Genomic DNA, 16,320 nt, shown 5'->3' with positions numbered 1-16,320 from the left:
CACAGATCCAGCAGAGGATCCCGGGGCATGGGGCAGGCAGCCAAGACCCTGGGCAGACAGCTGGGAGCGGATCCCTGAGCGTGGGGCTCGCAGTCAGGACCAGGAGCGGAGCTGGGTGGCTCCCTCCATCTCCATCCTCCGTGGGGGCTGGTCTGGGCCCCAACTACACCACTCCCGCAATGTACTCTGCGCCCTCCTAGGGAGGCATGCCCAACAGATTGAAGTTCTCTATTGAGTCCCCCATTCCAATTCCTCCTCCTTATTCAGAAATGAAATTTTAACCAGTGGTTTTTAACCTCTTTTCATTTGCGGATGCCTAAAAAATGTCACATGGAGGTGCAGACCCTTTTGGAAATTCAACCTGTGGTCCATGGACCACTCTCATAGAAGTCTTAGGCTGAAAACTGACTAGCAAGAATTCAACTATAAATGTTGCAAGTGCTCGGCAAGGCATTTGCACATAGCATGAGAAAGGAGCTAAACTGTGCGCTTCTATGGTGGTAACAGCACTTCTGGGGCATTCACATACATTTGACTGATGAGAGAACCAGAATGCCTTTTCTGGGATCTGTAATCTGAAAAAGTGCCACCATGGCTTAACAATGAAGTAAAAGAGGCAGAGAGAGGCAAAAAGGCATCCTTTAAAAAGCAGAAGTTAAATCCTAATGAGGAAAACAGAAGAAGGAATAAACTCTGGCAAATGAAATGTAAAAATATAATTAGGAAGGCCAAAAAAAGAATTTGAAGAACAACTAGCCAAAAACTAAAAAAGTAATAGCAAAATAAATAAATAAACAAACAAATAAATAAATAATAAAAAAATTTAAGTACATCAGAAGCAGGAAGCCTGCTAAACAACTAGTGGGGCCACTGGACGATCAAGATGCTAAAGGAGCACTCAAGGGTGATAAGGTCATTGAGGAGAAACTAAATGAATTCTTTGCATCGGTACTCACGGCTGAGGATGTGAGGGAGATTCCCAAACCCAAGCCATTCTTTTTAGGTGTCAAATCTGAGCAACTTTCACAGATTGAGGTGTCAAGAGAAGGTTTTGGAACACACTGAAACTAGATAGTAATAAGTCACCAGGACCAGATGATATTCACCCAAGCGTTCTGAAGGAACCCAAATGTAAAACTGCAGAACTACTAACTGTAGTCTGTAACCTATCATTTAAATCAGCTTCTGTATTAAATGACAGCAGGATAGCTAATGTGACACCAATCTTTAAAAAGACTCCAGAGGTGATCCAGGCAATTACAGGCCAGTAAACCTGACTTCAGTACCTGGCAAAGTGGTTGAAACAATAGTAAAGAACAGAATTGTTAGACACATAGTTGAAACTAATTTGTTGAAGAAGAGTCAACATGTTTTTTGTAAAGGAAAAATCATGCCTCACCAATCTACTAGAATTCTTCAAGGGAGTCAACAAGCATGTGGACAAAGGGGAGCCAGTGGATAGAGTGTACTCAGATTTTTCAGAAAGCCTCTGACAAGGTCCCTCACCAAAAGCTCTTCAGCAAAGTAAACTATCCTGGGATAAGAGGAAAGGTCCTCTCATGGATTGGTAACTGGTTAAAAGATAGGAAACAAAGGATAGGAATAAATGGTCAGTTTTCAGAATAGAGAGGTAAATAATGGCATTCCCCCAGGGGTCTGTTCTGGGACCAGTCCTGTTCAATATATTCATAAAATGATCTAGAAAAAAGGGATAAACAGTGAGGTGGCAAAATTTGCAGATGATACAAAATTGCTCTAGCTAGCTAAGTCCCAGGCAGACTGCGAAGAGCTACAAAAGGCTCTCTCAAAACCAGGTGACCAAGCAACAAAATGGCAGATGAAATTCAATGTTGATAAATGCAAAGTAATGCACATTGGAAAGCATAATCACAACTATAAATATAAAATGATGGGGTCCAAATTGGCTGTTACCACTCAAGAAAGATCTTGGAGTCATTGTGGATAGTTCTCTGAAAACATCCACTCAATGTGCAGCGGCAGTCAAAAAAGCAAACTGAATAATGGGAATCCTTAAGAAAGGGAGACATAAGACAACAGAAAATATCGTATTGTCTCTATATAAATTCATGGTATGCCCACATCTTGAATACTGCGTGCAAATGTGGTTGACCCATCTCAAAAAAGATATATTGGAATTGAAAAAGGTTCAGAAAAAGGCAACAAAAATTATTAGGGGTATGGAACGGCTGCCATATAAGGAGAGATTAATAAGACTGACTTTTCAACATGGAAAAGAGACAACTAAGAGGTGGGGGGGTATGATAGAGATCTACAAAAATCATGACTGGTGTGGAGAAAGTAAACAAGGAAGTGTTATTTACTCCTTCTTATAACACAAGAACATGGGGTCACCAAATGGAATGAATAGGTAGCAGGTTTAAAACAAACAAAAGGAAGTATTTTTTTCATATAATGCACAGTCAATCTGTGGAACTCCTTGCCAGAGAATGCTGTGAAGGCCAAGACTACAACAGGGTTCAAAAAAGAACTAGATAAGTTCATGGAGGATAGGTCCATCAATGGCTATTAGCCAGGATGGACAGGGATGGTGTCCCTAGCCTCTGTATGCCACAAGCTGGGAATGGGTGATGGGATGGATCACTTAATGATTACCTGTTCTATTTATTCCCCCTGGGGCACCTGGCATTAGTCACTGTCAGAAGACAGGATACTGGGCTAGATGGACCTTTGGTCTGACCCAGTATGGCTGTTCTTATGAAACTTCATTTTCATAGTCACCTATTGTTGACGCCTTTCAACTATTTTTCCACTTACAGCACCACTTCACTGCTGATTTTTGGCCCTTGATCTCCACTAAATTACCATCTGAAGGGTGGATGCAGTTAATTTGCCCATCAGCTGTAGGTTTTTTATGATATGTGTGTGTGTGTGTGTGTGTGTGTGTGTGTGTGTGTGTGTGTGTGTGTGTGTGTGTGTGTGTGTGTGTGTACGTACAGGAGGTGAAGTTAAGGTAAAAGAGCTGGACTGGCTGAAAGACGAGTTCTGTACTGGTAAGTAGTTGTGATACGTTTAGTTCAAACTGTTTTCCATGATAGTTTTGAAATAGTTAAACATACTAAACTGCAATTAGCAACTCTTCAGTTACATCAGGCTCTAATAAAAAAAATCACTTTTTAATAAGTTGGAATGGCCCCTTCTGAAATTAGTGATCATTTCCAAGAGCAGGAGTATTGAGTTACAAAAGTCTGCATTAAACCAATAAGTGTCACAGTTCAGTGGTTAATTGCCCCTCTTCTCCCTCCACGGTCTCCTTAAGGGTGCCTCCTTAGGTCACAGGCCTCCAGCCATGGGTTCTCTATAGGCAGGGACTCGTATTCCTCCAGACTGGGGTGGACACGCTTGCAATCTTATTGTAATTTACTGTGCTTATCCCAGCAATTCTGACCGTAGTCTTATTCCTGCCATTCTGCTATCTCCCAGGGGCTATGAGAGTGACCACCCAGCTTTAAGAGTGTAGTACATTTATTTAGGACAGAAGCATTACATGAAAAAAATACAAACCAGTATATTTTACACTCATGCTAAGCTTACCACATGGAGACAAAGTCCTTCAAATGCTTCCAACAGTGTTTTGACCTCCTGGTTATAGTCTCATACGAGTTCAAGGATCAAATGAGGGACCCTGAGTCAGTTCAGGCTGCCCCTTGTTACCAAAAGCCCATTCTTTCACTACGGTGCCTCTTGAACCTGGTCAGAACCAGTATGTGATGCGATGTTAGATGGGGTGGGATCTGAGTTACTACAGAAAATTCTTTTCTGGGTATCTAGCTGGTGAATCTTGCCCATATGCTCAGGGTTCAGCTGATCGCTATATTTGGGGTCGGGAAGGAATTTTCCTCCAGGGCAGATTGGAAGAGGCCCTGGAGGTTTTTTGCCTTCCTCTGTAGCATGGGGCACGGGTCACTTGCTGGAGGATTCTCTGCTCCTTGAAGTCTTTAAACCATGATTTGAGGACTTCAATAGCTCAGACACAGGGGAGAGGTTTTTTTTGCAGGAGTGGGTGGGTAAGATTCTGTGGCCTGTGTTGTGCAGGAGGTCGGACTAGATGATCATAATAGTCCCTTCTGTCCTTAATATCTATGAATCTATATGTCTGCAGACCCCCAGGGCTCCACGGACCAGAGGTTGAAAACCACTGATTTTAATGAAGCCCTGGCCCTGTGGAGTTTTGGATTTCTATATCGTTTTACAGGCAGACAATGTGGCTCTAGCAGCAATAGCACAGTCAGAAACATCCAGAGAAGGAAGCTGCAGCTAAGTAGAGCAAAAGGTAACATCAGCTAAGAAGTTCCACTTCAGACTAGCACGGCGCTGTCCCAATTCCGATCTGTGCCGCTGCACACTATCACAATACAAATATCATAAAATAATTTAATATACTCTAGGATAGGTATTTTTGGATGAATCCTGCTGGTGGCATTTTCTAAAATTAATGCCAGGTGACTCTCCTCCTTTCATTAACAATTTCTTTTCTACACTCAGACTCTGTGCTTGCAAGAGGGGAAGTATTGCCTCTTAGAAGCATTCAGGGGATGGTGTGTAATTTTCCCATGTTAATGGTTTTGTGCTCTATTATTGAAAAGGAATCCCTACATATTAAGCCTGGCCCTGGTTGCTGCTGATTCCACCTGGCAGACAGGTTACAGAGTACACCAGTTCAGCAGCATGGCGCATCAGCCTATCTCTGCTTATGTAAAGATAGGAGAGATGTGAGAACTGAATCTTTTCTTCTCAAGTATAGCGGATGAATTCTCCTAATTTCAGCCAGAATGCAAATGCACATGTATACCAGTCAAGCCAAGCATTTTACATAAACAATAGCAGATCAACTTAAATTCAACACACCTTGTAAATACAGTATTTAAAATATATTAGTATCATTGCTATTATGTTTGCCTCAGTCCTTCCACTTAGGAACTACAGGCATGATATCAATTACAACAAATGCTAAAAAGTCCCAGAAATAGATGCAATGTGAGCATATTTAAAGGGAAATAACTGAGGACTAGTTAGGGGTAAACACCACAATTTCTGCTAAGAGTTGATAGAATTCTGAAAGCTTTTGTTTTGTTCCAAAACTGCTGGTTAAAATTAAAAACTACATGACCAGCTTGCTCCTCTTGGATGTGAGCAGGAAGTCAGTCTTTGATAGCACAAGAGGTCATAATGAAATGCTGTAGCTGTAGACTTCTGGCCACTGACATTTACAAAAACAAGGAAGCATCCTTGTAGCACCTTAGAAACTAACACATTTATTTGGGCATAAGCTTTCGTGGGCTAAAACCCACTTCATCAGATACATGGAGTGGAAAATACAGTAGCAAGTATATACACACAGTACATGAAAAGATGGGAGTTGCCTAACTGAGTGGGGGGGGGTCAGTGCTAATGAAGCCAATTCAATAAAGGTGGAAGTGGCCTATTCTCAACAGTTGACAAGAAGGGGTGATCATCAACAGAGGAAAAATTACTTTTTGTAGTGCTAACGAGGCCAATTCAATCACCTCCACATCCTCCAATGTGATATATGCCATCATGTGCTAGCAATGCCCTCTCTGCCATGTACACTGGCCAACCCAGTCTAGACAAAAAAAAAAAAAGTTTTTGCTGATACAGACTAACACGACTACCACTCTGAAAACTGACATTTACAATTATACTTAGTCAAACAGAATACTGTAACTCAAGCCTCATACATCAGGATAGAAACTGACCTCTGCAGGGTTAGCAAAGGCATTTAAGCCTGCACTACGCTGCAGGATAGGTTACGTCCCTTTTACCCCGCCAGACGCATCCACGAATTGCCACGGCCCCAGGCAGGGGTCAGACCTACCCTCCAAGGAGCCAGGCGAGGCAGACAACGATTTCGTAGGGCAGGAAGCGAGAGTAAATCCTCTCTTTCCTGTGCGAACCTGCTCCCGCCGCCTACACACCTGGGGCAAGCCAGAGAGACAAGTTTCAGAGTAGCAGCCCTGTTAGTTTCTGAGGTGCCACAAATCCTCCTTTCCTGTTTGCGGACACAGACTAACCAATTTATCTGAGCATAAGCTTTCGTGAGCTACAGCTCACTTCATCGGATACATTCGGTGGTTTCCATCCATCGGATGCATCCGATGAAGTGAGCTGTAGCTCACGAAAGCTTACGGTCAGATAAATTTGTTAGTTTCTGAGGTGCCACAAATCCTCCTTTTCTTTTTTTTCCAGAGAGACAAGACTCCGCACCAGAGCCAGGCCAACTCCTCCCCGACCTCGCTCCCCAGCTCGGCATCGGCGCTAAGCCCAGCTCGTGAGGGCCCGGCCCGAGCACTGGCCTCTCGCCGCAGCCACGTGGGTGGGACCCGGACCCCGGGCACGGCGCGCGCCTCCCCTCCCCCGCGCTGCTGCCGCAGAAGGGGCCGCGAGAGCTACGGGTCGCCCCATCCCCCTCGCGCGAGCCCGGCCCGCCCGGGGAACGGCGAGACGAGACGAGGCGGCGGCGGCACGCGGCCTGCCCCGGCCCCCCGCCTCACCTTGAAGACGGCGTATCCGGCCGCGGTCTCGAAGAGCACCAGCATGGCGGGCAGAGGTGCGGGGCCGGGTCGGGTCAGCGAGAGTCAGGCGCCCTCGGGGGAAGCACGGCAGGACTCGGCCACGTGCGGCAAAAGGGCCGCAGGCTCCCAGCGGCAAGACGCAGCGCCCACGCCGAGCCGGAAGTGAGGAGACCGGAAGCTGCCGGGCCTCGCCGCAAGCAGGGGGCCGGAACTCAGCGGATGACGGGGGAGGAGAGAGGGCTGGGCGTGGCCTCAGTGGCTGGCGGGGCGGGGCGGGGCGGGGCGAGAGCGCGCGGGGGGCGGGTCTGGGCTGTGAGGAGAGGGCTCGGGCCGGCAGGGTGCTCAAAGGGGGGCAGGCCGAGGCTATGAGCAAGGGGGCGGGCTCAGTGGGGGTTACAGCCCGGCTCAATCCCGGCTGTTGATCCCAGGGCTCCTAGCAGCCCAGCGCTGGCCCTGGCCCTGGGATGAAGGGGGAAGCCTTAGCAGGAGTGTTGTAAGCAAGAAGTAATTATACTGATTAGGCCTCAGCTGCAGTATTGTGTGTCTAGTTCTGGGCATCACATTTCAGGAAGGATGTGGACAAATTAGAGAAAGTCCAGAGAAGGGCAACAAAAATGATGAAAGGTGTCAGAGTAGCAGCCGTGTTAGTCTGTATTCGCAAAAAGAAAAGGAGGACTTGTGGCACCTTAGAGACTAACAAATTTATTTGAGCGTAAGCTTTCGTGAGCTCCAGCTCGCTTCAGCGGATGCATTAAGTGAGCTGTAGCTCACGAAAGTTTATGCTCTGATAAATTTGTTAGTCTCTAAGGTGCCACAAGTCCTCCTTTTCTTTTTTGCGAAAAATGATGAAAGGTCTAGAAAACATGAGCTATGAGGAAAGATTCAAAAGACAGGGTTTGTTTAGTCTGGAGCAGAAGGGACGCGATAACCGTTTTCAACTACATAAAAGGTTGTTACAAGGAGGCAGGTGAAGAATTGGTCAGGTTAACATCTGAAGATAGGCCAAGAAGCAATGGGCTTAACTTGCAGCAAGGGAGGTTTAGGAAAAAGTTCCTGTCAGGGTGGTTAAGCACAAAAAATTGCCTCAGAAGATTGTGGAATCTCCATCACTGGAGGTTTTCAAGAACAGGTTAGACAAACACCTGTCAGGAACGCACTAGTTATTATTTAGCCCTGCTTTGAGTGCAGGGGACTGGACTAGGTGACCTCTCAAAGTCCCTGCCAGTTCTACCCTTCTCTAATTGTATTAGCCTATGGGGCTGTCTTGTTACATTCCTCCGGAGCCCCCAAGCTGTTGGGAAGCTCATGTAGGTGGTACCACTGTGGACATTTCTGCAGGTGACTACTATTTTATCAGGGTTGTTTGAACCCCTGCCCCTTCCTGCCCCCCCAGGGGGTTAATAAGCTGCAGGATATACCTACAACTCACATCAGTATAGAAGCTCTCTAGCTCAGAGTTGCTGAATTGTTTGGATTTCCAGTTGGTGAGACAATCCAACTTTACGTTTTCACTCTTGCTCGTAGACCTGTCTTGGGCTCTAGGCTTTGAAGTTCACAGAAAATGTAGTCTGACACCTTCATTTTTTATAAAGATGGAGGAATGGATCTGTTCTAAGTAATCCCCCTATTTTGACCACTTGTATCAGATGCTTAGACAGTGCTCTAATGGAAAAGAAAGTGCTGATATAGTTCTCTCTTCCCCAAAACACAATCAACCAATGTTTCTGCACTCCGATCTGCTTTCCCCTTTCTAGTCTTCACTGTCTCCTTCTCTCACCTCTTTCTTTAGCCCAAACCAATCTCCTCTGCAGCTGTTTGTGCTCTGGAGTATGACTGTTGGCTTCTTCCCATCTACCTCTATTCTGGTGGGCTCTAGGATCTTGATCCAGCAAGTCTGGCCTCAGTGTCTTCTGCCCGATTGGAAGATGGCTCTCCAGCACAAGAATTTAAGCAGGCTCAACTGGCCTTCAGCTCTCTGGTGTCTCAAGTGTTGGATCTGAACTGGTTTGACGTTGGCCTCTTCCATCCCCACACCTGGAGTGAGTTTTCAGTTGTAGGGCCTTTCTGTCCATTCATGTACTGGCTGGAATCCATTCTGAAAGCAAAATAATTCCTTGGGGAGGACAGAAAGGCCATTAGCACTTGCAGAACTGCTGGTAGGTATACTGGCTATTCTGGCTCAAGCTGAGCTCTTCACTTAAGGCCATTGTAAGATGGTTTTAACATAAATGGGTTAGTTAAACATATGTTCTTTGTAGCTTGTATAGACTGTAGGTGGTTAAGCAAATATAACAAGGCCTTGAGAATAACATGTTAAAAAGAAAGTGGCCTCTAGCAAGACAAGATCTGGAGAGGATGCTGAGCTTGGAATATGGCTAATAAGATAAAATGGAAGTTTCTGGAAAAGGGGCCTCTCAACTATAAGAAATTATTACAAACTGGTTCTAACAGACAAAGAGAAGTTGTCTTGTGATGTGATAAACTTTCAGTAACCTCCAACATACTAGCGTTATCTTAAAATATGGGCTTGTGTAAGGAGGTGAACCAAGCTTTAAGATCCATAAATTTAAGATAATGTGAAAGAAAGAGGCCTCACAGTCATATCTTGTTTCAGCCAAGGCCAAGAAAGAAGTCAACCACAAACTGGCCAAAACCTGTTTTTTATAAAGGTCAGTATGACATCACTTGTTTGTTGGACTGTATAAAAGAACCAGGCTTGCTAGGAGTATTTATCAGATTCTTTCTGATATGCTGGAGCAAGCCAGGATAAGAGGGTTATCTCTGGGGCTCATCCTTTTGTGAGTATTCTAATCAAATGCTTATGAATGTTTGTTACTGTTTGGGTATAGTAACTGCTTATTATTTAGGCTTTTAGACATGTTCAGAGCAAGTGTATAAATACCATTGGGCCTTTGGATTTAATAAAGGAATTGATGGTTACATTCATGTCTGGTAGTATCCTATATTACTAATATCTATAACAATGATTCCAACAGCCATATAATGACATTTAGCAGAAGGATCCCACACTGCTATATAAACATTACCAATAGATTTACAAAATATATACAGGATTTTTTTCACCCAGCACTGAAGTGGAGCAACTGTTTAACATTGCACAGCAACATTACATAACAGTTTAAGACAGGGGTGGGCAAACTTTTTGGCCCGAGGGCCGCATCGGGGTTGCGAAACTATATGGAGGGCCGGGTAGGGAAGGCTGTGCCTCCCCAAACAGCCTGGCCCCTGCCCCCTCCGACTTCCACCCCCTGACTGTCCCTGTCAGAACCCCCGACCCATCCAACTCCCCCTGCTCCTTGTCCCCTGACTGCGCCCTCCAAGGACCCCCCACCCTTAACCGCCCCCCCGGGATCCCACCCCCTATCCAACTCCCCCTTTTCTCAGACTGCCCCAACCTCTATCCACACCCCCGCCCCCTGACAGGCCCCTCGGGACTCCCATGCCTATCAAACCAGCCCCTGCTCCCCATCCCCTGACTGCCCACCAAAGAACCTTCACCCCATCCAATTGCCTCCTGCTCCCTGTCCCCTGAGTGCCCCCCCAGGACCTCCTGCCCCTTATCCAAACCCCCCCACTCCCCACCCCTTACCATGCCCCTCAGAGTGGCAGGACTGGTTTATTGGAAAGCCTGGGAGGTGGGCGGGCGCAAGCTGTGATGCCTGCATGGCAGTGTGACTGCGGAGGAGGGGGACAGCAGGGGAGGGGCCGGGGCTAGCCTCCCCGGCCGGGAGCTCAAGGGCCAGACACGGGCCGTAGTTTGCCCACCTCTGGTTTAAGAAGTCTTGGAAGGAGATGAAACTGAAACTACAGTTAATATCAATGGGAGTTGTGTGCATACCTTGAATGCCATAGATCAGTGGTGCTGGGCTGGAGGTGCAAGCTCTGGGGTGGGGCTGGGGATAAGGGGTTTGGGGTGCAGGAGGGGGCTCTGGGTTTGAGAGGGCAGAGAATTGGGGCACGAGCTTACCTCGGGTGGCTCCTGGTCAGTGGCACAGTGGAGGTGCTAAGGCAGGCTTGCTGCTCGTCCTGGCACCGCGGACCATGCTGCGCCCCGGAAGTGGCCAGCAGCAGGTCCGGCTCCTAGGTGGAGGTGCGCAAGCAGCTCCATGCGGCTCTCACCTGCAGGCACCAACCCGCCCCAGCTCCCATTGGCTGGTTCCCACCAATGGGAGTGCGGAGCCAGTGCTCGGGGTGGGAGCAGTGCGTGGAACCCTGTGACCCCCGCCGGCTAGGAGCCAGACCTGCTGCTGGCTGCTTCCGGCGCACAGCATGGTGTCAGAACAGGTAGGAACTACCCTGCCTTAGCTGGGCAGAACCGCTGACGGGACTTTAAACGGTGCGGTCTGCAGTGCTGACCAGAGCCGCCACGACCCAGTGCCTTCCATTCCGTAACCCCAGTACTGGGTCGCGACCCATACTTTGAAAATCACTGCCATAGATGGCTCTAATTTGAGGAACTTTATATATTACCCTGAAAAATACTTGTGTTTTTCTGTTACAGGTGACCAGGACATAAAGTCCAAAAACTGAACAGTGTCCTGATCAGTGAAAAAGTAAAGAACAAAGCCAGTGGACAATAATTTATTTATATCAGATGCTTTGCATTTATTTTCTCTGGATAGCTAGGAGACTTGGTGATATCTTTCCTTTTGGGTCTTGCTGTCTAATTAAGGGCCTCCGCATACATTTCTCATTAAAGACAATGGGTCTACTCACATACATATCTGTTGGCAGGGCTTTTCTAAAATGCTCATCATCATGGCTGTAGCCCATATCCATAGAAATAATATTCAGAGATAAATTTTGTCATCAGAAAGTATGTTACAGTTTCAGTATTGTTTTGTTTTGAACTGTGCAGAGAAAAGTACTTAAATCTTCTACCAACTGCTTCTATAATGCAGTAGTTATAAATGTTTGAGTAACTTCTTACTCAACATGCTACTTGTAAATATTCAAATCACTATCCAGAATGTTATGGTTTATTAATATATCATTTGTAGTAACCGTATGGTGTCTTTATGTGTTTTTACGGCACTAGTCTTGTTAAGTTTTATTTGCTAACAGATTTCTATGTCATCCTGAGTTTAACTCTTTGTTTATTTTTCATAACTTAGTAGGTTACTGAACACAGATTTGCTTTCCTCTCACTAACGGAAGAAAATTAAAATTAATTTACTCTGCCTTTGTGCACTCATGTGGTGTCTTAACTGCATTTCAAGCTGGACAAGAAACTGCTTTGCTTTAGAGAGATTACGTATACAGCCTGTGGTGCTCTGTTGTTTTATCTTGAAGTTTTAAGAAGGCTTTTTCTTTTCTTTTGGGTTTTGGGATATGCGTTTTCTTACAGTTGTCACAGATCAAATACCACATTTGTTCTTTTTCCCAAGAAACAAAATGAAAATAGAAATATAATGTGTTAATTAATTTAAAAATGCATCTGTACTGGAACACTGCATCCTGCCCCTGTTCCTGGAACTCAGGAAGTTTGAATTCTGATCCTGGTCTATGAGTTGAATGTATCACTACAATGAGTTAATTAGAACACCGAATTCAAATATCATCAAATTTTCATGCGATTTGGATCTGAGTCCAGATTCAAACTGTGAAAGATCAGGATAGTGTCTACTCTTGCTTGCACTAGTGTAATTCCACAGACTTCTGCAGAATTATTCCTGATTTACACAGTCTTGTCTTGTCTTGTCTTGTCAGTTTTACTGTTATAATATTTTGATTAAGGGCATGATTTTTCTACCAATATGTGTGGACACAATTATATGCTGGTATAAAGGTGCCTTATATTGGTATAGCTTATTGGTCTTCCCTATGAGAATAGTTATACCTTTAAACTGATATAACTACATCCATACCAAGGGGGTATCGTAATGATGCTAGCATAGTTAGTGTCATAATTTTTGTATGTTTAGACAAGGACTACAGGAGAATCAGCCCCCTGAATCTATCTCTAATTTAAATTAGTTTGAGGAAGTGCTAAGTTCTTAGATCATTTACTTAATTGCATGTGTCCTAGAAAAGCTTTTTCCTTAATTCTTTATTAAATATGTTAAATGTATATGTGTGAATTAATATTGTTTATTAATTATTTATAAAATCATAATTAGGGCCCTACCAAATTCATGGTCCATTTTGGTCAATTTCATGGTCATGGGATTTAAAAAATCACAAATTTCATGATTTCAGCTCTTTAAATCTGAAATTTCATGATGTTGTAATTATAGGAGTCCTGTCCCAAAAAGGAGCTGTGGTGGGGTGGGTTGGGGGTTGGGTGTCACAAGGTTATTGTAGGGGAGGTTGCAGTACTGCTACCCTTACTTCTGCACTGCTGCTGGTAGCGGCGCTACCTTCAGAGCTGGGCAGCTGGAGAGTGGCGGCTGCTGGCCAGGAGTCCAGCTGTGAAGGCAGGGTGGCTGTCAGCAGCAGCAACAGCGCAGAAGTAAGGATGGCATGGTATGGTATTGTCACCCTTACTTCTGCACTGCTGCCTGCAGAGCTGGGTGCTCGGCCAACAGCTGCTGCTCTCCGGCCACCCAGCTTTGAAGGTAGCAGCGCAGAAGTAATGGCATGGTATGATATGGTATTACCATCCTTACTTCTGCACTGCTGCTGACGGGAACGCTGCTTCAGAGCTGGGTGCCCGGCCAACATCTGCCTCTCTCTAGCCACCTAGCTCTGAAGGCAGTGCAGAAGAAAGGATGGCAATACCGTGGCCCCCTGCAGCTTCCTTTTTGGTCAGGACCCGCAATTTGAGATATGCTGGTATACCCTGTGAAATCTGGGGGGAGACCAGATTTCACTGTCCGAGACGCGTTTTTCATGGCCGTGAATTTGGTAGGACCCTAATCATAATGCTGTTTCAAAATAAGGAAGTTTGCCAGACGTGACTGGTTTAAAACATTCATATGTGTCACCTACTGGCTTCTTGAGAAAGTGCACCCTCACTCTGCATGATTGCATTTGACCTACTTTCATGTATATTTTGAATAACTGAAAGGCTGAGAATTAAATAAGGGATAAGGGGCCCAAGCCTACAATCTTTTCTCAGACAAAACTCCCATTGACTTCAGACAGAGTATTATCTGAGTAAGGAATGCAGGATTGGGTTCAAGGTACATGGGAACATGTAGGAATTAAAAAAGAAGGGGAAAGAGAGGTTCCAAGTGATGCCTATGCCTGATAAATTAATGTCAGACACTCACGTCTCCATTTAAGGGGGTTTGTGTAATCCAGAACTTGATCTGAGTCAGCCACCATTTGAATTCTTATTTCCTGTTTCTTGAGTAAGGAATACATGGTGCGGCCAATAGCCAGAAATCCGGTCACATTCTGTATAAATAAGGGTCTGCTTCTGCAGTCATTCCATGAACAGAACTCCCATTGAGTTCAATGGGAATTTTGCATGTGAAAAGACTTTGGCATTGGCTCCTCAAGATTAACAGATTTCCTTTATATTTTAGTACCTTTAAAAAAAATTACCTGAATGAAATGGTGACAAATTATGTAAATAAGAGAGGCAGGTGCTCAGCCTTTACAAAGATCAGGGCCCATAGACAAGTGTGTTTGTGAAGCTAAGATAATTGATGTTTGTAAGGCACTTTGAGATTCACAGATGGAAGCTGCTATAGAAGAGCAAAATATTATGTTAATTGATATTTTTCAGCAAAAAATATGATAATATTTGAGAGTTTTGACCCACATCTGTTCACTTTATTCATACTGGTAATGCTACTGAAGGTAATGCAAGTTCTCTAATTATTAAAGTGATCATGATTTGTCTCTTGATCAGGATTTTTTAATCACTCTAGCTAGATTTAATTAGCATTTTGAATCCAGCAATATAGATTTATGAGGGAGAGCAAAAATAACTAATTAACTAGTATATGTAAAAAAAACCTCTAAAATTATCTACAACGGTGTCTAAAAATAATTAATGCCATGATTTTAAAATCCAGTATCTGACGGTCATCTAGGTCTAGAAAAAGATGTTTCATTCCACTGAGAAGAGCATTCCACTGGTATAAAACACCAGTTTCTAGGCTTTCTGGTTCAAAAGGTTTTGACTGTTCAGCATTGAATATTACTTATCCTCTCTATGTCTGGTTTTGTATGGACGCCCACCACTATATTAGTTTCTAAGCACCTTCCAGCTTTACAGGTTGGTATTGTGAGCTTTCTAGTGGGTCCTATACTAAAGATCTGAGATGATCTGTGTGATGGAGTAAAGGGGCCGACAGGCAGGGAAGTAGTTAAAAGCCTTTCCCAAACAGTCAGCCTCTGAATTCTGTAAATAAGGATAGGTTACTTGCTCATTGCATGAATGGTGATTAATCTTATTGGCATCAGGCAGTTGATTTCCCTAAAAGATGCAGAGGGATAAGAATAAGAAGGAAAGATTATACATAGCACCTGGGAATGCACTAAAAGAGGGCAAAAGTGAGTTTACAGAAGAGGTGAGGCGTTGGTTGTGATTGTGTCAGCAAGATTTACTGTGGACGTGGCTGAGAGAAACTGTTGGTGTGTATATTTGGACCTTAAAATACAGGGTACTTTGTTATATTTTAGTTTTAAATGAAGTATGTGTTGAAGGTGCTTGAGCTCTAGCTGAGGTGTACATTGTATAATTTGCCTGATGTATTATTATTATTGTTCTTAGAGGCTCACCTGATATCAAGATCCCATTGTGCTAGACCCGGTACAAACACATAGTAAGAAATTGTTTCTGCTGTAAAGAACTTCTTTGTAAACAAGATAGTGGGCAAAAAGATGTATTATTATTATTATTTATTATTATTATTGCCATTTTAAGTGTGGGGACTTGTTATGGTAGAGCTGAAAATTGAACACACATCTAAATCCCAATCAATTCCCATAGTCACAAAATAATCTGTTACTTAGAATCACCGCGAATACTGTATTACTGTTGTAATAGAACTTGGAATATGAGCAGCTCTTGTCTGCTATTTTCTATTAGTGTTATCTGGGTTAGTTTAAAGTATCCATATAGTTCAATTTTTGTTTGTGGATTCTAGATTCTTAAGAATCTCTTCTGTTCATTATGAGTTTTTACCTTTAGCTCTCATGATGTTGGATTGCTGCTTTTGGCTTTGCAGTCCAAGAAAGCTTTCCTAATAAGGAAGAAAATGCATTTTTGTAGTTGGCTACATGGGGCCATGTTGAACTTTTTGTTTCTTTCAGACTCTTCTAGTCTTTTAATGTCACAACTAAATATTAATTCCTTCTCCATTGATTTCATTCCACGAATTGTCATATAAACAGTTTATCAGAATTGTAGTAATGCACCCCCCCAATTGGTTGATGCAAGTCTGCTCCTTGATGCAGTGTTATTTCAAGTAGAACTCAGTTGATTATGAAATACAGCAATGCAGATTTAGAGTCAGATTCTCTGTTGTTCTTCACCTTGTCTGTTCATTTGTACTTGTGCAAAGTGAGTGTAAAAGACTACCACTCAGAGTTGGTAGGGTTTTGCATGAGGATAAAGGACTATAGAAGGGGCAGGATGAATCCAGCCCCTTGTTATCAGAACGGATGTCTCTGGGAAGTGTGATTTCCCTGTTCAATGGATAGATGTTTCAATCAAGTTAAAAGCCTGGCTAGGTAAGGGAGTTCAAGTAGGATTCTCGTCTTTCAGTGAGACCAAATTCCAGTGATTGTATCCAATTTATCTGAAGAAGTACTTCCACTGAAGTGAGCT

The 16,320-nt window shown here is 44.1% G+C and overlaps 1 protein-coding gene and 1 long non-coding RNA gene across 3 annotated transcripts in view; one reads left to right on the top strand and one right to left on the bottom strand.

Annotated features, from left to right (window-relative positions):
- NOP58 (NOP58 ribonucleoprotein) overlaps window positions 1-6,820 on the bottom strand; it is a 37,763-nt gene extending 30,943 nt beyond the window's left edge. The window contains exon 1 of one of the 2 annotated variants that reach the window (XM_038422282.2): window positions 6,552-6,820. In XM_038422282.2, coding sequence (XP_038278210.1) covers window positions 6,552-6,596 — 45 coding nt within the window. In that variant the 5' untranslated portion in view covers window positions 6,597-6,820. The remainder of the gene's footprint in view (window positions 1-6,551) is intronic. The other variant, XM_043505602.1, reaches the window with a different exon arrangement.
- A 1,791-nt stretch (window positions 6,821-8,611) lies between these two features.
- LOC119863727 lies at window positions 8,612-11,192 on the top strand. The gene is made up of 3 exons (XR_005295720.2): window positions 8,612-8,728; window positions 9,187-9,241; window positions 11,095-11,192. It is a non-coding gene; the product is annotated as an uncharacterized LOC119863727 (long non-coding RNA).
- Window positions 11,193-16,320: the final 5,128 nt, after the last annotated feature.

Source organism: Dermochelys coriacea, chromosome 11 (assembly GCF_009764565.3).
Source record: "Dermochelys coriacea isolate rDerCor1 chromosome 11, rDerCor1.pri.v4, whole genome shotgun sequence".
NCBI classification, from domain to species: domain Eukaryota; kingdom Metazoa; phylum Chordata; order Testudines; family Dermochelyidae; genus Dermochelys; species Dermochelys coriacea.
Note: the sequence above shows the minus strand (reverse complement) of the source record. Positions and strands in the feature narration are given on the sequence as shown.